The 27,519-nt window shown below is 40.6% G+C and overlaps 3 protein-coding genes across 15 annotated transcripts in view; 1 reads left to right on the plus strand and 2 right to left on the minus strand.

The window, feature by feature from the left end:
- Positions 1-3,003, minus strand: part of scfd2 (sec1 family domain containing 2) — a 93,315-nt gene extending 90,312 nt beyond the window's left edge. The window contains exons 1-2 of the mRNA XM_037113688.1: positions 2,190-3,003; positions 1,822-1,990 (exon numbers count right to left, since the gene is read on the minus strand). Of these exons, the coding sequence (XP_036969583.1) occupies positions 1,822-1,990; positions 2,190-3,003 (983 nt within the window). The remainder of the gene's footprint in view (positions 1-1,821; positions 1,991-2,189) is intronic.
- A 40-nt stretch (positions 3,004-3,043) lies between these two features.
- Positions 3,044-26,744, plus strand: fip1l1a (FIP1 like 1a (S. cerevisiae)). Of its 9 annotated transcripts, none has more exons than XM_037113690.1 (14): positions 3,044-3,303; positions 3,564-3,676; positions 3,904-3,967; positions 5,613-5,722; positions 6,100-6,198; positions 6,318-6,433; positions 6,633-6,718; positions 8,901-9,000; positions 9,093-9,192; positions 13,059-13,113; positions 16,580-16,623; positions 17,248-17,434; positions 25,865-26,008; positions 26,108-26,744. In XM_037113690.1, exons 2-14 carry the CDS (start codon positions 3,604-3,606, stop codon positions 26,250-26,252), a joined length of 1,323 nt encoding a protein of 440 aa, XP_036969585.1. In that variant the 5' UTR covers positions 3,044-3,303; positions 3,564-3,603; the 3' UTR covers positions 26,253-26,744. The 9 variants fall into 9 exon arrangements, 7 of the variants coding, with proteins under 7 accessions (XP_036969585.1, XP_036969586.1, XP_036969584.1 ...); XM_037113691.1 differs by lacking the exon at positions 3,044-3,303 and adding an exon at positions 3,311-3,454; XM_037113689.1 differs by lacking the exon at positions 3,044-3,303 and having other exon boundaries at positions 3,474-3,676.
- lnx1 (ligand of numb-protein X 1) overlaps positions 26,442-27,519 on the minus strand; it is a 29,108-nt gene continuing 28,030 nt past the window's right edge. For all 5 annotated transcript variants that reach the window (XM_037113684.1, XM_037113683.1, XM_037113686.1 and 2 more), the window contains exon 10: positions 26,442-27,476. In XM_037113684.1, the coding sequence (XP_036969579.1) occupies positions 27,341-27,476 (136 nt within the window). In that variant the 3' untranslated portion in view covers positions 26,442-27,340. The remainder of the gene's footprint in view (positions 27,477-27,519) is intronic.

A 27,519-nucleotide genomic window follows, 5' to 3' on the forward strand; every position in this document is an offset into this window, starting at 1 on the left:
CTGCTGAATTCAGTGTATGTGTAAGCCCCGTTCAAGAAGAGACAAACTGCATGACAGCTCCAGCCACAAAACTCTTCTTTTCAGTCAAAGCCTTTTCCTCCTGCAACCACATGAAGGGCCGAAGCAGGAGTGGAACACATGATGTAGGACTAATCCCTGCCATGTACAACAGCCCCACCGCAGGCGCCCAACACGTGCATCTGCACAGCCAGGACTGGAGGCAAGCTTCACTGAGCAACTGGCACCCAAGCTGGTCATGTGCCACTCAGCTCACACAGTGGTGGCTGGCTGAAGGCTGGTGAGTGCGTTTTAGAGCATATGTATGTTTGGTCAGGTGGGAAATGTATGTACAAATGTATATTGTAGTGGTGTCTGTGGTGTGGGTGGGTGCCAATAGTAAATTCCATTTTGGATCCAGTTCCAAGTTGGTAAAGTAACACCAGACTTGTTGATTTCTATTGATCTCTGGTTTATTTATAATACTGAGTAAAGATTCCCTGAAAAGCTATCAAACTCTATCCTTGGTCAGTGGACAAGAATTAACCCCATGAAGACGTGATAAATATTGTATGGGGAGGTAAGTAAGAAAAAACTACTCAAATGGCTCTTTTTGAAGGGCAAGTAATAGGCCTGGTACATCTCTTCCACTGCACATGAAATCAGCCATGGGGAGTAGCTAGCCAGACAAAATGCTAACTTGCAGTTGGAGCTTAAGTGCTACATTTGATGATTGTGGGGTCTTTTGTGCTCTTTTCATGGGAAACAAAGTTCTTTGTATGCAAAAACATTAAACATTCGCTTTTAAAATCAAAGCCCTCGATAAAAATATGGAAGAATTATTAAATGTGTTGAAAACAGCACATAACTATTACTGGGGTTGAATCTAGAGCTACAACACTATTATTTTATATATTTACAACTGTTTATCTTCTCTATTCATCATTTGGTCCAAAAAACATTAGTAATAGTGAAATGTCTGTCACAATTTCCTAAAGCCAAATGTCTTGTTTTGTGTGACCAACAGGCCAAAATCCTCAAGTTATTAATTCATAAAGATGTCCTGCAGCAAATGTTAACTTTAATTTTTGCATTTTTGATTTGAATTATTAATCAATTGTTGCCGACCAATCAATTAATTGACTAATTGTTGCAGCTCTTAGGGATAAATCTGACATTCCATAAGCTCCAGATGGGACCGACATCACAAATCAGCACAGGGAATATTAAAATCATTCAACAACCCCTCGATAAACAAGCCAGGCTTATGCTCGCAAAATATGAGGCTGCAAAAAGATGACCTTAAAATTTGCCATTTAGACATCTGTTAAATGTCATATTGGGTCTTTGACATTACTGTGAGCTGAACAACCAGAACTCTGTATTGACAAATTCAACACATGCATAGCCAAATTATCTGAAAGTCAAGCACTTTCATGAAAATATTTAGATATATGTACAGCATGTATAGGTGTATAAACTGCCAACTTCTCTACCCAGCAAAATCTTTGAACATTTGTTGGCAACTCATTACCTCCTCATTACTTTACAATATATATTTCTTATTGTGTCATTTCCCTTATTTAGTCATGTACACTCATTTTCTTAATAGTCGCTGGTTGTCTGTTGAATGTGTCAGGTTTTAAACTAGACAATAGACTCAAATGATGGTACTGAAGAGAAGTGATGAATGATCACTACTAAGAAAACTAATGTCAGTACAAGTCTCTAAAAGTAGGTGATGATAACAGCTGTGTGTGTATATATATGACACCAGTTAACGAGAAAATGAATACTGTTATAAAAGAACTATGGCAAACTCACCGGGTCTGTGCAAGACAGCCTGGTGCAAGGGTGGTCTGGGAGTGAGGGGTTCGCTGCAGACTTGTGAGCTCCAGCATGTCCACCTGTACATCTGTCACATGACCAGGTAAGGGTTCCAGCACTGTCAGGATCTTCTCCACCAGGTTGTCACCATGGTGACCAACAGCTCCTAAGAATCAAAATGATAGACAATAAAAATGACCAACTATCTATTGATATTACCAGCAGTTTTCAGTGAGACATCAACATCAACATGTGCATTTCCATACTTGATAGTGGGTAGAGAACACTCATTTGAAGTTTAAGGTAGGAGTATTATAAAGAACATCACACAGGGTCATGATTGTGATGTGATTAAGATATTCTACCTGTTAGGTCCATTGTTCGGTCTACAAAAATGATTGATGCTTTATTGGGGGCTGTCTTCCTTCTGTTTTTGGCTTGAGGATGATTGGCCAGCTCTCCTGCTATGATGCGGCTCATGGGACCCACAGCAAAACTCTCTTCCCTGGTGCCTGTCGCTTCAAACACTGAATTTAACGCTGAAGCTAAAGATTTGATTTCAAGCTGCAGTTCAACAGGGAGAGACTGCATGTCTATGTCAACCAGGCTTCCGAACCTCTTCTTCTCGGGTCGTTTTGCATTTATTGACTCCAGGTCAGGTGAGAGCAGGGGGAAGAGGTGTGCAAACATGGGCGTGAGGATCAGCTGCTGTGACACAGGGGCGAAGACCACTGGGACGTGCATGACTTCTGCTGTGTAGTTCATGTTCCCCATCCACTCGCACAGCTTTTCTTCAAACTGCTCGAACACGGGGTTCCCTTCCATTTCTGTCGTGACATTGTTGGCAAGCAGGTGCACGGAGTGAGCAACGGTGGTGATGACGACACAATACTGGAAGTGACTGAGAGATATGATGTCTTTAATGATGTCGACCGTCGTGCCCTTCAACAAAGTGCTCACAACAAACACGGCTTTCGGTTCATTCGCACCGCAGGCTTCGAAGCTCGAAAACTCCTTTAAATTTCTGGCTCCAGCCTCCAACAAGACAGCAGCACCTCCACTCCAATGTAGAGCTTCTGCGCACTTGTCATCCATGAAAACAACGGCTTTCTTTACCTTCGACAGCACCTTCTCCCACATCTGCTGCGGGAAGCGCGTGAAGTCCTCCGTCGTCAGCATTTTGCCAATCGTCAGTGTTAGCTAAATGCCACGAAATCGAAGAAACATCAGGAATGACAGCTTAAGTAGCTCCAGCAAAACAAACACACGAGTCTCTCAAAGGTGACGTGGCACACGCGCGTCGCAGAATACACACGTCACACAAGCTTCAACTCGTTGTTATGGCAATAAGCAGCATCCAGGGACCGCCTAGCATGAACTGCCGGTTAATGTTACAGAGTTATCAATGAGTTTTCTGGTTTCAGTGTCATTACTGAGACACTCAATGCATTAACATTATCAGCAACTACATTTTAAAAGGTAGAGGGAAGAAAAATGAATCCAAATGCAGGACTGAAGTCTTAAAAACGTTATAAATATAGCAACCGTTCATTTGCAAGTAAGCTAACTGTTAATACTTGGCCGTTGGTCAACCCAGCACGAGACGGTTTCTGACCAATGGCAGGGCTCGGTAAATGCCACGAGCTGTCACTTCACGTAATTGCCATAAAAACATGTGCAACTGACATACTGACAGTGACAGATAATTCAACATAACTGTTTTCTACGCTGTTTTCTAGCTACTCTCCCGCATCTAAATCAACCTTTTCCCGTGTCAAAATGGTCTCTGACTCGGAGTCGGACTCCAAAGTTGTCACTGAAGATGAAGATCAAGAGGAACAAATTTATCAATGTAGGTTTGAGCTGACCAACCGCTGTATGCTAATGTAATTATTTGTTATTTCAATGTTCTGCATTAGCCAACAATGGTATGATAAACTTAAATTAAACATGAGTAAAAATCACAACCGCTTACCTTTGTAATATCTAAAAGTGAACTGAGCACACTATACGAAATAAGTGTCAAAATAAGGCCGCAAACTTGGACATTGAGGGTGGTCTTGTGTGTCCGTGTTTCAGGGATTTATGGCATGAAGACTACATGTGACAAGCAGGAGGGTGAGGAGGATCAAATCCTACCCAGGTGAGTATAATGTATTTGTTAGCATATTAATTCTTTACTTTTAATATGCGATTACCTCTCACAAATAATGTTTTAGGCAAAACTACATTTAAATGCAACCACTACTTGGCCCACCACAAACATGACCTGCCTCAGAAATGCCATATTAAAGCACAGAAGCATTCAGATAATACACTTTTTACAGTACAATAATGACTGTGATCATTATAGTTGTACAGTACGTGAGTGATGGCACTGTGTGCAGCCAGTCATGTGGAACATGAGGGAGCATTGTGATGCTCATTTAATCTGCTGCCAGGGAAGCAGTGTTTATTTTTGAGCTGGGAAATGTTTAATGTAAGCAAATCACGTAACTGGATCACTGACAATTCTCCAGCCTCTTTATCTCAGAGTAAATGTAGCATGACCTGCCAATTACAGGAATATATTATAATGTACACCAAAGCTTCAAAAGTAGTATTTTTTTGTGTGTAAGTTTATTTATTTATTTTTTCACATTTGTAACTTGAATGTGAAGCCGTTCATCAGTCAAGTGTCTTGGTTTTTGGTGCTGTGATATTGCATATGATAATATATTTAATTCATTTGTGTAGTTGTTCTTTCTGTACACTTTTTTTTTTAAGTTTTCATGTCTCCTTGACACCCATATTTTGAGGGTAATGTATTTGTTGAAAAAAGGGATAGAACACACCGTCAACACAGTCATAAACAGATTTGATTGCTAGCATTTTTTTTTCATGTAGTTAAGTTAGATCTGATGTCATGACAGTCCCAGTTAATTTAACATTTAGATGCCAGATAGTTAGAATGACCCACCAAAACTGAAGCAAAACTGTACTTAAAAAACACTTTTTTAAAAGCCTTTTTCAGCCATTGTAATCCATCGCTGAAAATAAAGGTTTGCCTCTTCTTGGATGGTTTGTTCATGTTTGCCTTTGTGCCACCTATTAACTGGCTGCAGAACTGGCATGTTTAAAAAAAAATATAATAATGTAAGATCATTCCCTAAAGAATCTGCAAAAGAGGCACTTAAGCCTGTGATTGGGCTGGATGAGAGTTTTCTGATTGAAGCACTCAGCTAAAAATAGCCACACTGAACTCTCCAGCAGTCATTATTTTGTTCTATGCACATTATTTTGTCTTTTTGTCACAGAACCTACCAGATAACCTGTGTTTTGACCTGCAGGTGGATATTATTATTTTTTTGTTTGTTTTTCTTTTGTTTTATGGGGTAATATGAAAACCATCCCAGCTGATGAAAACAGTGACAATGAAACAGCTGATGAATAAAATGATTTGTGTGCAGCCACTTACATTCTCATATTCAGTTTGTATAAGAGTGTAACTGTTTACTATCCATCTTGTGACAAAATAATGCAGAATGTTTCAGCCTTTTATTGTGTGTGTTTGCCTGTTGGGCATAATATGAATGTGCATTATTTGTCAGGAACCCACTTCTGTCAAAATGTAGCTTTGAGATATTTTTTATGTTTTTTTTGTGATATATTAAGCTTGCATTTGGAGGTGCCATTCGAAATTAGGTTATCAGCTCTCAACCCAGTGCGGAGTGTTTCTCATTGTTCAAGTTTATGTCATGATGATGGAGTTAACTGTGTTGGTAATGTTTATGCCTCTTGTTTTCTAGCAGCTCCAGGCCCTCACCTGTGCACCTGAAAAATATTGCTGAAGGGGATGACTCAGAACAAGAGGCAACACATAAAACAATACAAGCAGAAAGACAAAAAGACCAGGAAGGTCTGATGGAAAACTAAAACTGATGAGCATTCAGCCCCCAAAAATGCAGCATTAATGTATTTCTTATTGTTAAAAAAGCCACAGAACAGCAGACTTTTAGCTTGTTCATAATACAGCCTAGTTTCAGAATAGCTCGTTTATGAAACAGCAATTTGACTGTGCAGACAACCAAGGGAATATCTGACCTTAAAAAATCTTCAACATCGGCTTCATTGCTGTACATCACTTCACTTTAATGATGTATTTATGCTAAAAAATGTCCCATGGCCTTGTTGAAAATGAAAAAATGATTTTCTTCATTAAAGCCCTTCGCTTATATGCCTGTCACAATTATGAGGTATCTATTGCAGACATATTTCTTGAAAAATGTTTTACAGGTGATAATACAGTGGGATCAGACATGGATGCATTGATCTGTATACAACAAATCCCAGTTCTAAAGGCAAAAGTACAGGAAAAGCCATGGTTGAGACCTGGTCAGTAATGGTATTTGAGCCTTGTGTAAATCTTTCTGTGCAAAAGTGTGCAATGATTGATTCAATATGTAAATAATTATGCACAGATTGTTAATAACTATTTTGTGTTTTGCTTTTAGGTGCTGACATCTCAGATTACTTCAACTATGGCTTTGATGAAGAAAGCTGGAAAACTTACTGTAGGAAACAGTTGAAACTGCGTACAAGTAGTCAAAAGCTATACACTCAAATCATGGTAAGACAAAATGTCACAGATGGGATTTAATTAACAGTCTTCCCTTTTGAAGAGGCCATAAACCCAATAGGAAGAACTTAATCTGAAAACATAATTCACAACAGATAGTAGATAGCTCTTGGTTTCATTTTAACTAGGAATGAATTATAAGTAGATTAGAAAGCAGAGTAGAGTTTAAAATTGTTCTTTTTCTACTCAGGCTGAGAATTGGAAAAATACACATGGAAAAAAAGGCTCTTGTTCTGCTTATGCTTCTTCAGACAGCCGAACTACACATGCCTCCAGGTTGGTGAAAATGTCTTCTACCTACTGTCCGTGTTTTCAGTGCCCAACCACATATCTCATTCCTTGCTCTAAACTCTGAGCTCAGAGCCCGGAGAGGCTGGCAGCTGGTTGTTTGTGTTTGTTTGTGACACAACAGCTATCAGGCCATCTGTTTTCTCTGATCCTAAGATGGACTCAGCATATTAGGGTTCTGTTGGCAAGGGATCCAAAAGTGTTGAGGTAAACAGAGACTAAAGGCCTAATGTTCATCTGTTAAAGGCTGAAGTGAGATTTCATAGAAAGATTATATCTATTTTGTTTATACAGAAAAAAACGTGACTTTTTTCTCTATTGACATTTCAGTATTCTGTACATGTACCCAATTACCTAAGTACAATTTTGACATATCTATCCTTGAGTGTTTCCATTAACTTCTACTCATACTACTTTATTGCTCAGGGAAAATATTGTGCTATACTCAACTGCAGTTATCTAATAGCTGCTACTAGTTAAAATCAGATCATAACATATGATGTACATATGATGTTATAGATGAAAATCTAGATTAGAATTATTATCTTTATAATGAAAGTTGTGATTAAAATTAATATCACCTTGACCAGCTGCAACTTAAAAATTCCGGGGGTTTATTGGCATTCAGCAGTGTTGTTGAAGCTGCGACAATTTAAACACCCTTGTCTTCCCCTCCCCTAGAATGGCTGGTTAAAATGCAAACATATGAAAAGCATCCTTAAAGGCACATTCTGTGGTAACAAAAATACGTGAATTCTTAGTTTGAAGTGATTATACATTAATATAAAAACATTATTATCATTACCTTTTTTCCTTTCTTGCCAACATTATGTTCCATTTCTATAATTTAGGTGGATTTCTATTGAAAAATAAGACAAATAGGATAATCGAATAACCCAACCCATCTAAATTAAATGTGCCAGCTTTTAAGGGGAAGATTGGAGCACCAGAGCTGGCTAAAGCCTGTGGGAGACAGGGCTGTTAGACTAGGCCAGTGGTGCTTTACAACCCAGTTACAGCCTCCCATCATTTATGTAAACACTCATGAGCAGCAGATGCTTGTCATGTTAGTAAATATCATCCAGTCTCGGCATGCATTTCGCTGTTATTTATGGACCAGGTGCTATATGCATGTGATTGCTTTTGTGAATATACACCAACATCTTTTCCATCGTATTCAGTTGAAGGATTGTCAAGGAAGCTGAGTGGCAGGACTTGCTACTTAATTAAAGATTTGTTCCTTGATGATGTTAACCTCCGATGGCAAGGTTACCCCTCAGGAGAGGTCATGTGGATCTGGGCGCTGTCATGAATCTCCCTGTTCTTCAATGACAGAGCTGGACCAGAGGGAAACCAGGATGTCTGTATCAAGCCAGAGACAAATACTTGCACTTTATTATGTAGAGGATGATGTTCTCAATTAGGCTTTGATACAGCAGCGGTCTCATTTTTGGAAACTGTGAAAATATGATGCTTGCTTAAGGATGTTTTTGCTGTATTAGTGGATTTAAGTGTGATTTTCTCAACTGGTGTTGCCTACTATGCAATATAACTGTCCCCTGGGATGTGATGAGATACAGACAAAAATTTTCGGCTGTTTAGAATTTTAAATTTGTGTTGTATGAGAATGTAAAATACACTGTGTGTTTCCTCTTTACAAAGCCATTGTCTTAAATATTTTATTCAGTGTGTATTTCAAAGCTGAAGCAAGCACCAGAGACATTAAGGAGCTCCAAGCACTTTCCCCATCAAGTTACCATTACATATACTTGTAATTCTTGTTTTCCTGTATGTTTGTCTCTACTCATGATTAAGTCCTAGTGACAGAAAGGGGTTAGTGTCCCATCTGTGTGTGTGTGAGTGTGCATGCTCTTTGGGGGGGTGGGGGGTTTAGGACTGTAAAGGGCTGTTTTGTGAAGAAGGCGAGATGACCCAGATAAGAAGGTTTAATGCGTTAATGGACCTGCAGGGGGTTGCAGTATAGAGGCTTGGGTAGTGAGATTAGGACAAAGTAATATCCTGTTTTTAAAAATGTTATATAATAAGTGCACATCAAAACCACATGTAGGGGTTAAAATTGAGTTCTAAGTCTGATCTGTTTCTTTTGGCACTGTATCAAAAAACTGATTGCATATGATGTAGACTGTTTATCATATGATCTGATCAACAGACAGTCAAGTGCTGCTATTGATGTGATTGGAGAGCGACCTGGGCGCAGCAGCAGAGTGGAAGGGTGTACACATCTTAGAATCGAAGGAAACAACACTCAGGTATTGTGTGTGTGTGTATGTGTGTGTGTTAGTGAGAATGTCAAACAGAGACACACACAGTGAAGCTTTTAATACCTTTGTTTACGTTGCAGGTACTTACTAAGATGTCCCCAGAGGAGGGTAGAATTACTTCTAATAATGTGCCCCATCCGTCTAAAGTCAATTCTCTCTTTGCATATACCACTCATCCAGGTAAGTCACTCCATCACCGGAAAAAACTCTCTTATTTATAAACTTATTTATCCATAGACTTTGTTGGCAAATGTCCTTGCATCTAAGCCTCTCTCATGTGATGCTATGATTATGAACAGATGAGTTGTCTTTTAAAGGTACAATATGTACAGTAGTGTTGGGGGGAAAAAATGATCAGGAGAGAAAGTGGTTTCAGGACTAAATAACAAACTGATGTTAAAGGACAGCATAATTTCATACTGTTTTACTTTATATTTGGTGGACCCTGCCACCTCTCTAGCTTCAAATAGTGTTCTGGGGACATTATATTTTTGAGTTTGTATAATCACCTCATTAATATTGAAAATATAAAAATCCCGACTTCACCAAAACTACATGGGGCCCCTTTAAGAAGCTGGGTTAGTAGATTTAAGTGAAATATTTCAGATGGAAGGGGCCCTGTCAGAAACCCCATTGGGACACATCACGCAGCATGCAGCTGCACAAATGACTAATGGCAATCCTGCCGTGTGTGTATGTGTGTGTTTGTAAAGCTGCAACACGTGTCATAATAAATGATCCTGCAGAGCTGAAGGACAGAGGTGAACATTCGTGCGTATGCGTATGCACACGCATGTGTTTGAAGACACTGAATGGATCTATGCCTTCCAGGCAGGTGTCTGTAGTACCATCCAGGTGCTCTCAGTCTCTACACTTCCTCTTGGCCTCTGTAGTGAATCAGATCTAAATCCAGGAAGACTCCCTGGCTTCAGCACACAGCTTGTCACATGCCATATCTTCATCTTCAAAGGATCCAAAATAGATGCGCCGGTTCAGGCCCCCTTCTAACCCCTCACACACCCCCATTGAGCCCCATACTGCCTGGTAAACCTGTGCCAGAGCTGCTAATGCAACCAAAATATCAAACATCCTGCCGCTTTGAACAGTCAACTCCAGCTTTGAAATGTATTTGTGTAGCTTTTTATCTAGGCCACTCCCCTTTCTTTAAGTAATAGGCCCGACCTTCTTTTGTGATGCAAATGTGTAACGTGATAAAAATAGCCCCTGGAAAAAAGTGCTGGGCCAGCATATTCAGGCATGGGAAATGTGCTGAACAGAACCACTATTCAGGAGGGAATAGGGCAGAGGGAAAGAAGGAGTTGTTTCTTAAATTTTATGTTTGTTTTTCATTCAGGTCACATTAGATGCCAAATGTGTTTGATAGGTGCACATTTTGGAGCAGAACTGTGGCATTGCAGGGTTGTTCTTGTCATCTATCAGTGCAGCACCAAGGTGAGGCTGTCGGCTGCTCTGTGCTGCAGCTACCGGTTAGTGGGTCACTACAGTCAGTGTAGCCGCACAGCCTGTGTGTCCTTCCATTTGCCATTGATACATAGCTGATGCTCAGCTGATGATCAGTTCTTTTCTGAATTGACCATACCATTACCACATCCCCTCAGATCATGGTTATTGATAAGAACTACTGACCTCTATAGTTATATATAGCTATATGTCTATATATAGCTTTGTCATTGAAGGGATCATTTGAATGAGAACATGTAAGCTCAGCAGTCACATAATGTGTTAAAATACCAGTATGATTTATGTTTGGGCTTCGTCAGGTTTCTAAGAACACAACATGTATTGCAGCGATTCCTTCGATTTGATGAAAAGTCAGCATCCAGTATTGATTTCTAAGTTAAGAAAACCAGCCTTTTCTCAGGAAGCCTTTGACCAGCAGCTAATGGCTTTGCTCAATGACAGGACACTGTCCCAGCAAAAAGAATTGTGCACATCTATCTGAGTCAGTAGCTGTTATCCAAGCAAAGCACATTTAGACCTCTACTGTAGTGCAGAAAGGCAGCATGTGTTTCAATGTGAAATATCAACCCCATCTAAAGCCCTCTGGCCTGTAGCTCTGTGAAACATTAGCATGAGAGAGTATGCCACGCAAGCACAATTGGCGGCAATTAGCCCTCAGCCATTAGTTCTCTCATACGCTGCCAAGCATGGAACTCCAGGCCTCATCAAACACTCATTTGAGATCACCACAGGTAGAAGCAATTACTCACGCTAACATTCATTGCATGTGTGGCATGTGTGTCAGTCTGTGTATTTATTAAGCATGCAGATTTGCCAGTTTTTTTGATCACTTTTAGTACACACTAAACTCTCAATATTTTGTCTCAATAGTTTGTCTGCATGCAGCACAATCTATGGTCCTGATGGATCACCATGTTTTTGGTTTTGCTTTTGGTTTGTTTCCTTGAAAGGCATTGCTTCAGGTCGGCCCTCAGCACTACACTTAAGCTCTTCCTCTCTTAAACTGTTGTAAGTCTGTATTTGTGTGTGTCTTCCCTTGGGTGTCCAGGTATCTGAGGTATCAAAGGCCTCACTCGGTCAGTCTTCCATAGTGAGCAGTTCAGGCCCTCTCAACTCGGTGGGACTTGTATTTGAAAGGGAAGGAAGATGTTCTACATTTCACTTACAAAGCAGCAGAGCCCTGTGTCCTTTTTTCATATTCAAGCTTGAACTTCCAATAGCTCTTATTATTCTTCCTCCTGTTTCAGCCATTTTTTTTTTTCTTTATGTTGTTGAACACTGCTCTGAGCCCTTCTCACGTTAGGGGTCTTTACAGAAGAAAGAAGGGGATGGTATCCAGATGTGAATGTGTGTTTTTTGCCTTGGTGCTTCAAAGGAATCTCTATATGTGTGTGTATGTTTGTGCAGGCCTGAGTGTGTGACTCTGAACTGATTGTGTTGCTTGGTCACGTAAAGTTTGAGCATTATAACAAGTGGGGCCATTAACTGTGCACTCAAGCGTTTGACTCGCTCCGTTTTATTGATGGAGGAAAAGGCAAGTAGGACCTGCCACATTTTGTTGCTCTGACATTTTGAGGCTGATCTAATTTCTCTACCTTAAATGGAGGAGCACCATAAATTATTAGGCAATGTTGTTGGTAATTGCCGTTTCTTTTGAATTTGTAACTTGTTTTCTGCTCTTTGTTCCTTTCACTTGTTAATTCTGACACATTGATCCTCCCCTGCTGTCCTAAGATTTCCATATGAATATATCTGCTCTGTCTTTACCAAGATTTGCTGAACATTTGCCATTATCCTCTGTGGTAGCTGTCTGTTATTTCTCATGTCAACTGTGTTTTAAAGTAATTGCTGTCCTTCCCATATGACTACAGTTTTATATTGGATTTTTTAGGTCTTCACATAGTAAAGTGAAAGGCAAATTACAGAAACCTTTGTGATATGAGAACATTGTATCTGGTTCCAGATTATGCAACATACGTATTAACTGAAAAAGAGGGCAGAATGTTTGAGCAGTTTTGCATGAGCTCATAAATCATAATCAAAATAGTTTAGTTTACAGATTATGCAAATGATTTAAACTCAGAATATTCAGTAATATTGGCCATTGATTAGAATGATACTTAAAGCAACTTCTTAGCTATTTTTATACAGCTATTTATTTATTTATTTATTTATTTTTTTACATTTAGGCCCCTTTAAGCCTCTAAGCAAATGTACTAATGTAACGTGGTGTACCCTGTAATCAGTATTGCTGCAACCCTACTGTGGCTTGAACAGTCTGCTTTTTTTCTGAAACTGTGAAGCAAACTCATCTTAGCAAAGCCAGAAATACAGTCATTGAGCAAGTGAAAGATAGCTAATAATCCCAAAGTAATACTGTGTGCAGTCTACTCCCTCTCCAGGCTAACAGTGGAGGTAGCAGTAAAAATGACTTGTCCATGTAATGAAATGTTGTGTAATGTGCATTTGGAACTGGACGCTCAACACTGGGGAGAAATCCAAAAAATCTGAATCTGTCAGGACCATGACTCAAAGGTCTCACGATCGTCTTTTTCTTCACACAGCTATCCTTTACCGACAGAGGCCCCCTCCTTCCTCTTCCCATGCTACTTTTGACAGGTGAGTACATTCATTTGTCATTATGTACTATATGTGTCGTACAAAGTGGTGTATGTGTTTGGTGCAGCATTGGAGCAGGAAGAAAATGCAGGTGGGATGGAGAAAGGAAAGCAAGTTGATAAGCTCATCCTTATTCAGGGAGGTTGACTCAGGTGCAGGAACAGGTAAGAAACAAATTCAGCAGAAATGTGGGAAGAAGAGAAGAAAACATTAGTCAGAGATTGGACTGGAGATCATTAATAAAAGGTGCATTAGTGCTGAAAATAATTGCTGTTGAAAGCAGTTCCCTAATTTCTGAGGCAGAACATGTGTCTCTTAAGTGTCACCAAAGGACAACCCATATTTAGGGTTTCAGACATTGCTGCTTTTCATTCTAAGCCGGATCAGTTTTATCACTGTGCAGCTGGACAAATGGCCAAATAAGGTAGAAAGCAATACAGCAACCTTGTTTGTGCCTGTTTATCAGTGTCCAAGGCATCTCTCCCACTCCCCTCTTCCGATCCATGTCACAACCTGTCTGCAAACATTTCAGCTATAATTTACACTGCTTAGTTCACAAGTGGGCCACGTTATACCCTAGACGCTCCTGCATTCTCTTACAGGCCCCTAAATGCAGCTCAACTCCAGTTTTGTTTGCTGCACAGCTTGTTATTCCTTGGATGTTTTCTGTATCCAGCCTGTCTCATTCCATCTCTATGTTTGTCTGTCTCTCCAGCTTCCTGTTCCTTCATCTTTTTTTCTCTTTTCTCGATCCCACTCTCTCCCTTTTTCTCCTAATTTGCTGTGTCTACGTGTGCCTGAATTCACTCTGCCCTAAAAGAAGGTTTTTCTCACATCTCAGTCCATCTGCCAAATCCTCACATCCTTCAGGGACTTACTGTTCCAATGAACTCTGCCAACCATCTCCCGTAAGCTTTATGAATCATTTCCTTTTTAACTTTTCTCTTACACACACATGTGTAGTGTTTACACAGATAGTCTCTGCCTAAAGTTGGTGCTCAGCCTTTTCCTCAAGAATAGTAGGGACAGCAGGTATTTTTGGCATGATCTGGGCCCTGGCTTCTCGTACCATGAAGAGCGCCAAGTGCCCAAAGGACTCCCAATTTCCATATTTAGTTTTGTAAACAAGAGTTGTGTAAATTTCCAAATGATACACTGATGATGATATTTATAGGGGAATTAGTTGTGAACATTCATGGTTTCCAGTATTTCACATTCTCACGTTCAGTCTAAATCTATTTCTAATGTATTTGATGAATGAAAAGTCAAATTGAGCACAATTATCACTGGGAAAAGCACTGGTGAACAAGCACTACCATGGAAAACACTAGATGTCATCACACTGTTTAATCCAAACCCAACATGACTGTGTCTGTAGATTTCACAGAAAAAAGCTCTCCAGTAAAAATAATTGTGTGTGGCTTTTATAGTGACATAAACCCAGTATGTGTTGAATGATAATCACTGGCATTAGGGGTTTTCCATGTTAAGAAATGTGTTATTGGACATGTTAACTGCTTTTTTGTGGATTAGAGGGAGGACTGATTGATTATCAGACAACTGTTGAAAAAGAATAATAATGCCACACAATCTAATAGGAAACTTCTCTTATTGTCACATATTGCTGCCCTAACAAAATTGGAATAATTAAAAACAGTCCCATAACAGACATTCACACAGTCAGTTATTGCAGTACAATGCTGTAAACAACTACAAACCAGAAACATATTGAAATTCATCTCAAGCTATTTTAATAACTCTCATCCAGTTATGTGATTTGACTGTCCTACCTCACACCATTATCATGTGACCAAGTGCATCAGGATAAGATAAAGATAAAAGCTTACAGCTAAAGCTTCATCCTGCCTTGATACCCTTCATCCCTTCTTGTTTACTTCGCTTACTTCCTTCTTTGCCTCTTCTTTTCATCCCTTTCTTTCCCTCCCGCTCGATTAGTCTCATTTGCCTTCTTCCTGTCATGTTTCCCTTCTTCCTGTCTAGTATAATCACTTTGCGTAAGGCTTTTTGTGGTGACAGCAGGGTGGCATCCAGTCATCGATGAAGAGCTGAGGTTCACGGCCTGCTTGTGTGTGTGTGCATGTTTTTTGTCAAACTGCCTGGATGGAAGGAAGCAGTGAAAGCATGGTGTGTGGCATCCAGTCATCAATAAGTAGCTAATCTTTGCGGCACACTCATGCGTATGTGTGCGCATGCTATGTGTGCAGTGAAAACATGGCATGGAATTTTTCATAATTTGGGCATTCCCTCAAAATGTAAATGGAATGGATTTCATAAGGAAGCACAGGCAGTGCTTTGAAAAGAGACAGCAAGACCGAAACATTATCAATACGCTATTTGGATTTTTTTCAGTAAATTGCCATATTAGATTGGCGACTGGACTGTAAAACTGCCTAAATAAATTGTAAATGATTACCATATCACCTACTACTAACTTTTCATCTGTTCTCTCTGTTTTTATTCTTCTGTGATGCAGCAACAGGGCCATATTCCTCTTAGACTGATGTGTCATAAGCATAATATATATTGCTGACCATTAGGGGAACTTGTGTTGCATTTTAGATGACGTTAGAATCATCAGCGTTCGTGTTGATGAAACCCAGAGGCCACAAAGTAAGAGGTGTAGTGCAGAGTGCTTTGAAGAACCATTACACACAGTTATTATCCTCCTGTTAGAGCCTTGCCAGCAGCCACATGCTCACTCAGCCAGACTCATTCCTCCATTCACTCAGTGTCTCCATTCACAAACAAGCCTCTCTATATCTCTACAGCTACAATATAATAGAAATATTAAAGAGAGTAAACTGCCCAGGCCAGTGCTAATGTAGCAAATGGAATGATTGCGCTTCGAGATATAAGGCACACTGTGTTTGAACTCACACCTGGTGGGGAGCATTCCTATTGGATGAGCTTCATACACACCTTCAGCACATTAGGAAGTGATCAATTGGTAGCGGGTGTGGGCCTGTGCCACGTGGCCGGGGCAGAAGATCTAGATAGTATCAGCAATATGCCCTCCATCCGTTCCTCATGGACTGGCAAGCGCACACTGCGTTTTGACAATGAGCCAGTCACTTCAAACACTTGGAAAACACAGCTGCGCATTTGGATAACTCCTTTGATCATGTTGCAGACCCATCCACTTATTTTGTTTTTTTTTTTTCATTCATTGATTCATCTGTAAGTTTATTTGTTATTTTTGGCAGTTTAAGAATGAATAACCCGACATACTATATCGAGCTGAATGATGGAATTGCATGCCTGCCAGGAAAAAATAGTCGACCAAGGAGATAAAGGCGAATACTGTAAAATGTGGACTTCAGATGTAACCACAAATAGAAAAACCAGCTCTTAAGCATTTCAATAGAAATGTTTGTTGCAAATGTGAGTGTGGGGTCATGTAGAGTTTATATGTGTCACTTGACAGTATGTTCACTTTTATTTTCAGTGGATACTCTAAAGTCTTTAAACCCTCAACAGCAACTTCATCAGGTATGTCTACTTTTGTAAAATCCCAGAATATATGATGCTTAGTAATACTGACTTCAGTCTAGTTCCTGTACCAGTACCATGGGTATTCTGTCTGTACTGTATTAATTGATCCCTTTAGAGGAGTGAATTGCTCTGGGAACTTACTCACTTCATGTGCTCAACTGTCTTTGAATACAGAGACATTTCCATGAGGACAATGAAAATAAGGGATTTCAGCCCCGGAGGCCTTTTAGACAGATCAATGAACAGTTTCAGCCTCTTGAAAGTTTGCTCATATTGTTTTCAGCACAGTATTAATGTATTCTTTTTATTTTCTGTAAAAAACGCTGTTAGTACCTGCCCTATATATTCTGTATGAACTTTCAGTGTCCTAAATATGCTCCCAGAAAGACCGTTATTGTTGTCCTACCCTCTGAAGTTACATGAATTAAACATAAGTATTGTTTTGGAGAAGGTCAACAGAAAATGGCATTCTGTAAAGGGGTCAGGTGCTGCCATGACTGCAATGAATTGGTGAATGCTCAGTTTGTAAATTTAGCGATTGAAAACTGATGTGTTTCTCAACTTGTGCTGTTTCTGGAACTCTCCAATCAGCTGTCTGGCATCGTTCTGTTCTTCTCATAGGTGTGCCATCCTTAATCCCCAGGGGAATTTCCACTGGAGTGATTGAAACTGCCAAGGCCTGGGAGTGCTACATAAGGCAGGAAATGTGTGACAGTTACAGAGGCAGAACCAGACAGTATGGTCATGACAAAGAGAGTAAAAGAGGCAGAGAAAGAGACAGGGAGGATTGTTCCTTTTCATACAACAGGTGGTTCTCAATGAGTGACACATATTTAGTCTATTTAATTTTCAAGTCTGTTTCCTTTGATGTATCACATTGATCAAGCGCAAGACACTGCATGACCCCTACATTTACATGCCCCTCTATCCACTCTCTCGTGCCTCTGTAGTGAATAAATGCAAATGTCTGCTCAGCACCTGCGGCCTTCTGGATTGGCCAACATATAGTATATTGGTTCTGGTCCAGATATTCAATTTTTTTTGGGCTGCTTCAATATGTGTGCTGACGAAAGACAAAAACAGACCAAAGAACAAGGAGGAGGAGGAGGAGGATAAGGAGGAGGAAGCAGTCTGTTTGCCAGGTGGGACAGTGCAGAGTATGGTGCTGGTATTCACGCTGGATAATATTTCAGTATGAAACCGTAGTAGTATGTGATGGCAATTGTTGTAGGAGCCTGAACCAAAGACTTCTAGATGGGAAATGGGAAATGCCTATTGTGTTGTTTTGCATTAATTGTATAGTTCCAAGAATTAGTTGTAATTTTTGATAGCTTTACGTGGCACTGTAATGTCAGAGTGTTTTCTTAGTGTCCATTTTTGCAGAGGAAGGAGAGCTGCAGCTGAAACTGTGCTCTGACTCTGTGAGTGGCTCCTCGTTTCTTCAGCTGATAGCTATAATATAACCAGCTATGACTGTTGTGAGAAAATGCACACTATTGCAAAAGAGCGCAAGACTATTGTGACAGGAATCAAGATTATTGCAAGGCAAGGAGAAATTATTGCCAACATATGCAAAACTTGTTTTTTTGTATTGTATTTGCTTTTTGTTCTGGTGCAATGAAAGAGCAGGCTCGATGAGGGAACAACTCCTTGTATTCACCGGCTACTGCCAGGAAATAATTGATCGATGCTCCTCCGCATGATGCTTGAACCCTTCCTCCCTGTGGCTCATGGATGATAAGAGCCAATCTGATTTTCACTCCAGCTCTTTGCATAGTGCCCTACTACCCCACAGTCTGACAGTTAGAGCGTTGTCATATGTGTACTCATGCTCACATGCATGCACAAGCCAAATCCTGCCCTACATTTTCTCTGCACACTCAGTTTTGACCAGTAGCCAGATGTCTATTTAATTATTATCAATGCAGGCAGCTGCCAACTGTAATACACACACAGGCACATCTTCCCTCCTTCTCACTTACTCCCTTAGCTGACCTAAGGCTCATATTGTATGGTGAGTGAGTGTGACATTTCATGGTGATTGACAAGTCCTTAGTAAAATATGTACATGTTAGGTATCAGGGATACTCCTGACATTGTCCTTGATTAAGGCTCTGGCCTCAGATCTGGAGGTGGTGACTGTCTATTGGTTAAATCGATAAATACAAGGAGTACAACTGAAATTTGGGCTAATTTCTAAAGTCTGCGGCTGTGGTTGCAAAAGTTGTTATGCTATTGAGATCAATAAAGTCCTATGTCAGCAAGTGTTGAGGCTTCACCATTAATGAACTTGGAAATAAGTGCAAAATAACAAAAATGACAAACTGTATCTCTTACTGTACCACGCTCTGTTGAAATATCCACATAAGCTGTTCTGCTTTTCAGCACTTCCCCTACTTAAAGTGGTGAGCTCTTGCTGGAGTATTTGTGTGCATTAGATGACTGGAATTAGGTTTTGTATGAAAAGCTCAGAACAGTCTTGTGGGTCAAATGAGGGAAATGGGACATGGGGACAGCTGGGAAGCTGTAGGCAAACTGCAGAAATACAGAAATATGTGATTCACATGTGTGTGACAGACGCACAGGGAATGCACAGGAGATTTGGGTATTTATGTCATAAGATTTGCTCTAATGTCACAGTCACAGACGACTGTTCCTGTGGCCCACAGTCCAGTGTGTGCTGCTCTCACCTTCTGCGCTCTGTTGATGCCCTACATTCTGGTCACATGATCACATTGTGTTTCACACACACACATGCTCGCGTGCACGTTCATATGTGTAGGTTGTGTGTTTTATGTTACATTGATTTATGACTGTGCCCTGAGCTATTTTTAGACTGGAACCAGAGGGATTCATTGTTTGTGTGTGTGTGTGTGTGTGTGTGTGTGTGTGTGTGTGTGTGTGTGTGTGTGTGTGCGTGCGTGCGTGTGCGTGTGTGCAATATGCGTGTGTGTGTGTGTGTGTGTGTGTGTGTGTGTGTGAAGGGGAGTGAAACAGATGGAGCCTACCATGGCTCTGTTGCCAGCCACCCTTATTGTTCATTGGTGAGGTCAGTGTGACTGTTAGATTGTGCATTTGGTGCTACTGATGCAGGAGGTGTGCTTGGTAGCCCACATGTCCTGTGCTGAGTCACACACAAGGCAGAGTGTGGCAGGGCAGCCCTCCAGGCATCAGCTACTGGTTATCAGCTGTGGCTGTGACCACATGCCTTGGATTTACCACTACCACTAATAGATTCCATGAGCTTAACACTCACATTTTCACCCATGCATTTATCCACTGAGTGATATACTGTGTTTATGTCTCTTCTTCTTGTCTCCGACACCCTCTACCTTTTCACCAATGGGTGTAGGCTGAGGATGTGCTTGGCCATTTGGTCAACACTGACTATAAATCACATCTCTGGGTGATAAATGTGGCTCTCATCTTTCCAGCTGGCACTGCCTCAGTCGCTGTCATTATCTCTTTCATGTGTACGTATGCACACACTTGCACAAGACAATGGCAACATGCAGCATCCACTTTTATGTCTTGGTCCATTACTTACATATGGCATTGCTTAAACTGTTCAAAGAGACTTAAATCTAATTTAAATACCCTTCGGCTAGTTTGATCACTGGCTGACAGAAGCGCTTGCACACGTAAGCCAGTAAGTTCATTGGATAATAACTGAGTGGAGAGGTCCCGGTGTGATGAGGAAATTAAAATGATAATTGTCTCCCTGCTTAAACTTGCACTAAAAGCTTTATTTGAAAATGCTGTAAGGCTAGTTTCACGGTTAACAAAAGACTGCGAATATGGAGCAGGAAGTGATAATTGAAAAAAGGCAGCTGTAATGCATAGCACTGAAATCAAATTAGGACACTGCTAATTCAGAACAGCCAAAGCATGGCAATGACATTCAACAGACTTAAAACAAATTTGCATCTGTCAACAATAACAGCTTCATCCAATTTGCTTCAGTGCACGAAAGAGCGATTCCTTCCTGAGTTGGAAACATTTGGAGTTACTTTTTCGTAAGTCTTGCCTGTAGACTCCTCAGTGCAGCTTTGATAGCAGCCGTGTGGTTCGGAGGAACAGCCCCGTCTTTCTTCCAGGCTTTTGTCTCAGATTTAGGAGGCATAGCCAGATCCCAAATTGCCTCTTTCCTTCTACCGTAGGCAGAGAGGGGTACAGTAAAACCTGTCTTTGACTTGATTTTCCTCAGCTGCTTTTGTGCCTGATGCCACTTTTATCCTGGCTTCAGGCTCTGTCTTGGGGCCTGTATATTCTTCCACCTACATCTGTTTTTATTTTCCCCACTGCTCAACTTACTTAGCCCTCAGTGTGACATACTTTTTGTCTTTCTGACTCAACATCAGGCATGAAACTAATTTCTTTCCAGAGCCAGTCTCATTGTCTATACGAAATTGATTTTGATATTTTCTACTGTGCTTGCTTGCCCTTGCATTCAGCAGTACAATCCATCTTTAATATTAAACAGACTTTGTGTCTTACCTTTACATAAATAGGTGCCGTACATTCCTCTTTTTACATCTTGTTCTTCAGCTTCTTTTCCCCCCAAAGCCAGCCAAACACACTTACTCATTTGCTTGCTTTGTATGGAATTAAGCTCTCATCCCAAAGGGCACTGCGCTCTGGTTGTCTTTTACAATACATGTTTGTTTCTCACAAACTCGTGCCACAAACTCTATTGTTTTGTTGGTTTATATTGACCTGGGCCCCCAATTTTGTTCGATTTTACACTCACCCCCCCTACAAAGATTTTGGCTTCTAAGTAGTATGTTTGTTCTGTCTGGAGCAAACAGATTGTTCCCCTCAAAAACCTCCAGTAATTCAATGGTTCTGTGTTCAGTCAAATCAAATAATCCACTAAAAAAACAAGTGAAGCTTTTGGGATAAACAAACACAAAAAAACCCCAAACAAAATATAGTATTACTTAAGAGTTTTGTTCCGTCCTTACAAACTCAGATCACTGTAAAATGGAATACAACATTTTAGTTTTACAGAATGCAGTGCTTTATGTTCATACTTAGAATTGAAAGCCATCCAGTTGTGATTGTTTTACAATCACTCTTGAATTGTATCGCGACACCACACAGTGTTTCTGTAGACGGACAGTGCGCATTAACGTGTTTCGAAGGAGGAGTAGTTTGCTCTTTCGTGTTTATACAATCTTACCAGTCTCAGCTTTAACTCAGGTTTTCTGGCTCACTTTTAACTGGGGTACATCCTCGTGGTTACCAATGAGGATCTGGCTAAAAATCTGCCAACAGCTCAACCATTGAACAAAAGGCTTAAAAGAAAAGCAGAGTAATTAATCCTGCAGAATCCTGACATGGACACAAGTACAACCTTCATATTAAAGGAACAAATAATAAAGAGCACTCAGTTATTTCGTAGATCAGAGAATCATTTTGCTGTTCCACTCTGGTATCAGGGAGAGATAGTTTCTGACGCTATAAATAGGTAATGACAATGATAGGTACATTTTTAATTTTTGCACAGCTTCTTTCATCCTGAACAGACCCCTGATGCATCGATGCTTTTACACTCTTACTCCATCAGTGCAGCTCAGAATAACATAAGGTGACTTTGTGATGATAATTGGAAATAAAAGGCATCGACTTCTTTTTTCTCCTCCCTGCTTTGGCAGCAGAAAGAGTTCTGAGGATACTTTTAACTATTTTATGTGCATGACATATTCATAATAGATCATCATCACACAAAAGACCAAAATTGCTCACTCTTTACCCACCTTTGCTCAAAGCTTTGGCCTTACTTTTAATGCAGTTATTTGTCAGTTTGATGCAGCTTCTCATTCTGTTCAATCATGTGATTAGACTGTATAAATTTTACCTCGTCAAATATCACTTTTTGCTCTTTGCTTTAACCAAATTGTCTAATGCGCTTCACTGCTTCATCTCTTTTCCACTTAAGTGCCTCGTTCATGTTTCTGATTCTTCTGCTTGCATCTTTCACATAAACGTGCTGATAGCTGGATCGCTGATATTGTTTGTGCTACATCTGTCACTGCAGGTGCGTGCATCCTGTTTGGGACACTAAAATAAAGATTTAGCTCAAGTCAAATCTTTAATAAACAGTACCGTCTTCTTCACATACCATTTGGCTTCAGATGCACTCGCAGAGAGATGTAGACATGGCGAGGCTGGAATTTTCTAAGTGGGTCTGACTGTGCATTTGACACATAGCACCATGGGGTGTGTTAATGTGACCAAATAAGGTCACATTAGTAAAATCTACATATTAATTGGCTCTTACATGTAAATATCAAGCATGATTACCACAGAATAGATTAATACTTAGAACAGGAGAGGAGAGAGATGAGGGAGAGATATGAAAGCCAAATGAGGTTGCATTAATGGAACACTACAGTATTTAACCTTCTGCAGAAAGTTTCCTCCTCTGCAGTGGCCACTTATACGCAAATGCTGTCTCGAGAGCGAGTGTTTGCTTTGTCCGTTTCAGGTGATTATGAAAACATCACTAGGAAAATTTAATCCATTTCTGTCAACATTATCATTAAAATGTTGTCCCTTAATCCCCTTAAATCCTACACACTGGACCTTTAATTGTGTCAATCACAAGTTTCATATCCACAGTGTGGCTCACTTAATCATCTGGGCTTCTCAGTTAAATTACTGCAGGGATTGAGTGGATGAAATTACACGGCAGCAGGCTCAGGCATCTTATGAAATCTGCGCTACTGCCCGCCTCGACAGGCCTGGGCACCAGTAATGAATAAAATCATGAAATGTGAAAACAAATCCTGAGGCTTCTGAGCTATAATTTACTCTTTCTAACGCGGTCTCTTTGGGATCTGTTTGACTGTGTTCTTGGTGTTATGCGAGGTGGTAGTTTCTGTGTTAAAGCTAATGGCTCTGAGCAAGAACAAATGTGGGCCTTGGGTCCTAATCCCCGCTGCGAACAGAAGAGCTGTCTCCAAATATTGAATATATTAAGCTTTGTACTTGCAACATCCCTGCCCCCAAAGGCTCTTGCTTTCTCTCTCTCTCTTCTGTATTGAGTGAGTGAATGGTAATAATTACTCAGGCCATGTGTGAGCTGTTTGCTTTTTACGGTGCAGTATCTGTACTTGTTCTTTTCGAGCAGTATGATAGTGCTATAGTGGCTGAGAGAAACGCCTTCAGTGTTATGATTGTTAAAGGTCAAAATGATTATTCTGAAACTTGAAACTGCAAGCTGTGCCAATGTATCTGGTGTTAAGGTGGGGGGAGAGTGAGGGATTTTTAAATGTATGCACACACCACAAATTCCCCTTAAGCAGACTGTAAGGTTTACTCTTTATTGTCTGTATTCAGTGTATTCTGTATGGCATTCATCCCCATTAGGTAGAAGCAGGCAGAATGCAGCTGACGATGCCTTCTTCACTGACTTTCTTGTCTTATATATTAACTGTGCAAACGTTTACATGGCTGATTAACTGAAACATAATCAACTCTAGTGGCAGAAACGTGCAATCATGTTATAGTGGATCTCATTTCAGCCAATCAGCCTCTGATTCCTAGAGACGCCCTCTGAAGGTCACGTTGTAATATACTGCATCCTTCAAATGAGGCAGCTACTGACTGGGGACAAAATGCCAACATGTTTTAATGATGGAAACCTCTTCATAGTGATTTTCATGGCACTCTCCAATGCCACTTACAAGAAGGAGGAGTGAATAAAAATTAAATGTGCTAATAGGTCTCTTGATCATACTTAATCAAGAGATGTCTTTTGATTGTACTTTTATTATGCATTTGACAAAGTTTCCCTGCAGATGAGGCATTCAAGTGCGGGCCAGCTAGCTTCCCCTCTCAGTGAAAAGTTGTGAGCCACATAGCTTTTGCTGTACAGCCATACTTTAGTTCTGTTGTCTATTTGACTGTGTAGAGGGCTGAGATGTATTGACCTTCACACTGACAAATATTTACAATGCATGCTCTGACAGTTGCTTCCTCTGACCGCTGTGCAGCTGAAAACCTGTGCCAGACCAGCATAATGTTGGTAACCATGACAGCTGACCTGTTGTGGCCATTCTTATTTTACTACTTACTTTATGTCGTAAAACATTATTATTAATGTACAATAAAATGTTTGGAATTAATCTTGGGGTGCCCTTGCACAGTCATCAAAAATCCCTATAGTGCAGCAGCTCTTACTTTGGGAACCACTGCACTATAGATGGAATCACCGAATAGCTACGTCTGGGCAGACAACTGGCTGTTGATTTTCATCGCGGTGATTTGTCATATAGGCAAATTTCCTTATGTTTGTTGTCATTTTCAGCCCTATCTGTAAGACTTAAAAATAGTTTAAACCCCAAACAAGTCTGAAGTTTCTCTTGTGCTTATTTTATGTGCTGTGTTGCTTTGCTTGAGTCTTTGATTAACCAAATCCACCCAACAGTGACATCTCGCCGCCAGTTGAACGAACTGCTATTTTTGGGTAAACTCAAGCTGTCATTTTCTTAAGTCTGTTGCCCAAGTGGAAAATTGGATCTCCAACTCACTGTTAGCAAAGGTTACGTCATTATATGAAAACATAAGACATGTATTTTAGATTAATGGGATGCACAAACATGATAAAATTGAACTGAATTGTATGTAAGTTATGTTCTATAGTCTTTAGTTGAGAACTCCTGCCAATCATTCGGTGTTCATTCCAATCATCATTTGACATCAGTTATTAGTTCCTACTCGATGATTAAATGTGTAGGTGTAGCTTAATCAGCAGCTATCCACTGTCACTGTGCCCTTCGCATGAATATGTTTTAGCATGTGAGTTTCCAGAGGTCATAGGAGGAGAGAGAAGTTGAAAAGTAATGATCAGTCCTGTGGTCTCGCAGGACTGCGAGTCCTACAGTGAAAAATAGACTTTTTCAGGTTGGAGGATACTGCAGCACGGCCGCTTGGCTTTAATGTAAAGGGCATGCTGTGGCACTAGTGTTCGACTCTTTGTTACTCCAAGTCTTGGCCAGAGGGGAAGCTGTGAGGGCTCAGGCAGGCAAGCAGCAGGCACTGTGGTTAAGGTTTTGGTCCCTTGAGTTCTGACTTCTCTGTCCCAGTTGAGAGGAGGGAGAAAGGCCACCAGTCTCATTCCTGTGGGCCATAAGCTCTTTTTCCCTTTCTGTTATTTACAAGAGAATACGACTCAAGTCTCATCAATAGCCAATGGAAAAAATACACTGTATACATGTTTGATATTTTTCAGTGGGGAGAAGCACATGAGGCCCAGGGAGACCACAGAGCGAGGGCACAAACACCAAACTCCTGTAAGCTTCAACAGAAAAGGAGAAAAATGGCAAAGAGAAAGGAGACACACAGACAAAAGAGGAGAGCCAAGATCCTCATGCAGGTCTAAACAGCAACACACACTCACACACATATGCATGCTTCTAATGAAAAAGAATGAAAGATGACAGATTTCTAATGTGATTGTCATACATGTCCTCAGCAGCAACAGGAGTAGGAGTAATGGTGGTGAGGACAGAGACAGTCAGCGTAGACACAGAAACAAGAAGGCCAAAAGGATCAGGAAGGACAAGGAGAGCAGCAAGGTGTCCTCCGCTGAGCAGGAGAGGAAATTAAAATGTGACTGACTTTCAGTCTGACGATCTATTTAATGAGAAGAAATGCCCTGTGGCATCTCAATGTACTAGAAATGTGAATTTAATTAGAATATTATTAGAGACAGATAATTCGATGTATATATTGCATTCAGAATGTTTATGTTGCATAAGCTTTTAGTGTTGTTGAGGCTTTTAAGCACGAGTTTTCTCACACAGCTCTCTTTTCCAAATGACTTTATTGATCATTTAACCAAATGTACCATCAGATATACTACACAGGCCGAAGCGTGACAGACAGAACCACAGCAGACGGTCCCCAGACCGCCCACTGATACACAGAAACCAAGTCAGTTTTTTTTTCTTAAAAGTAAGAAAATTAGTAAGGCCTCCACAATTTCACCTAATTAAATATTTTTTAACATGTTATGAACACACTGATCCTTTTTTTTCATATATTTTTATTGCCAGTGGTTTGATAATTTAGCCATAGCTTTTTGAAATAAAAAGAAAACAAAATCTCAACACAGACTACTACTTGGCAACGTGTCCTCAGGTCAACGGATGAGGATGACAACCACTGTCAGTACAAACAGAATGAAGCCTATATTTGAAGGCCATACCACAAACGAACAAAAGAAACGTATTACAAGTGCTTGGATCAGTACTTTTTTAGACACCCAACATTTACAGTAAAGAAATGTGAGTCCAACTTAACGCATACCCTAATATATAACTACTGGAATTGGCAACGTGTTGTGTCTCCTCTCGATCCACCCACCGCAGTCACTGGGTGCTGTGCCAGAGAATGACCATGTCCTCTAAACCGATGACGCCCACCATTCTTGTTAGAAGTGGCTCAGTCTTGCGTCCAACCAGTTCAGCATTCTTGGAGGGGCAAGTCAACCCTCTGGTAACAATCCAGTCTCATGTTTGTCCTTCTCCAAACTCCTGGCAAAGTCTCAGCTGTCCATCAGAAGTGTGATATCCATAACAGCTACAGCACTATTCTAAGCTTCTCCCACACAGCAAGCTTAGGGTGGTCAGCCAGTCTTAAAGCTCTGCCTTCCACATTCCTTGGTCAGTGCCGCAGAAGCAGCGCTGGATGGCTTGGAGCACTGCTACAGCAGGCTGCCCGGCCAGGAGACGATGGTCAGGGTGATTCTGCCCCGGAGCTCCTTCAGAAGGCGCACCAAGGCTGTGTGGGTCATCCCCCATGTGCTCTTCCCGTTCACCTCGAGCAAGATGTCCCCACACCTGCACAGACCGAGAAGGCAATCAAAAAAAACGTTCCATTGAT

This window comes from Acanthopagrus latus, chromosome 11, assembly GCF_904848185.1.
Source record: "Acanthopagrus latus isolate v.2019 chromosome 11, fAcaLat1.1, whole genome shotgun sequence".
In the NCBI taxonomy this organism is placed as follows: domain Eukaryota; kingdom Metazoa; phylum Chordata; class Actinopteri; order Spariformes; family Sparidae; genus Acanthopagrus; species Acanthopagrus latus.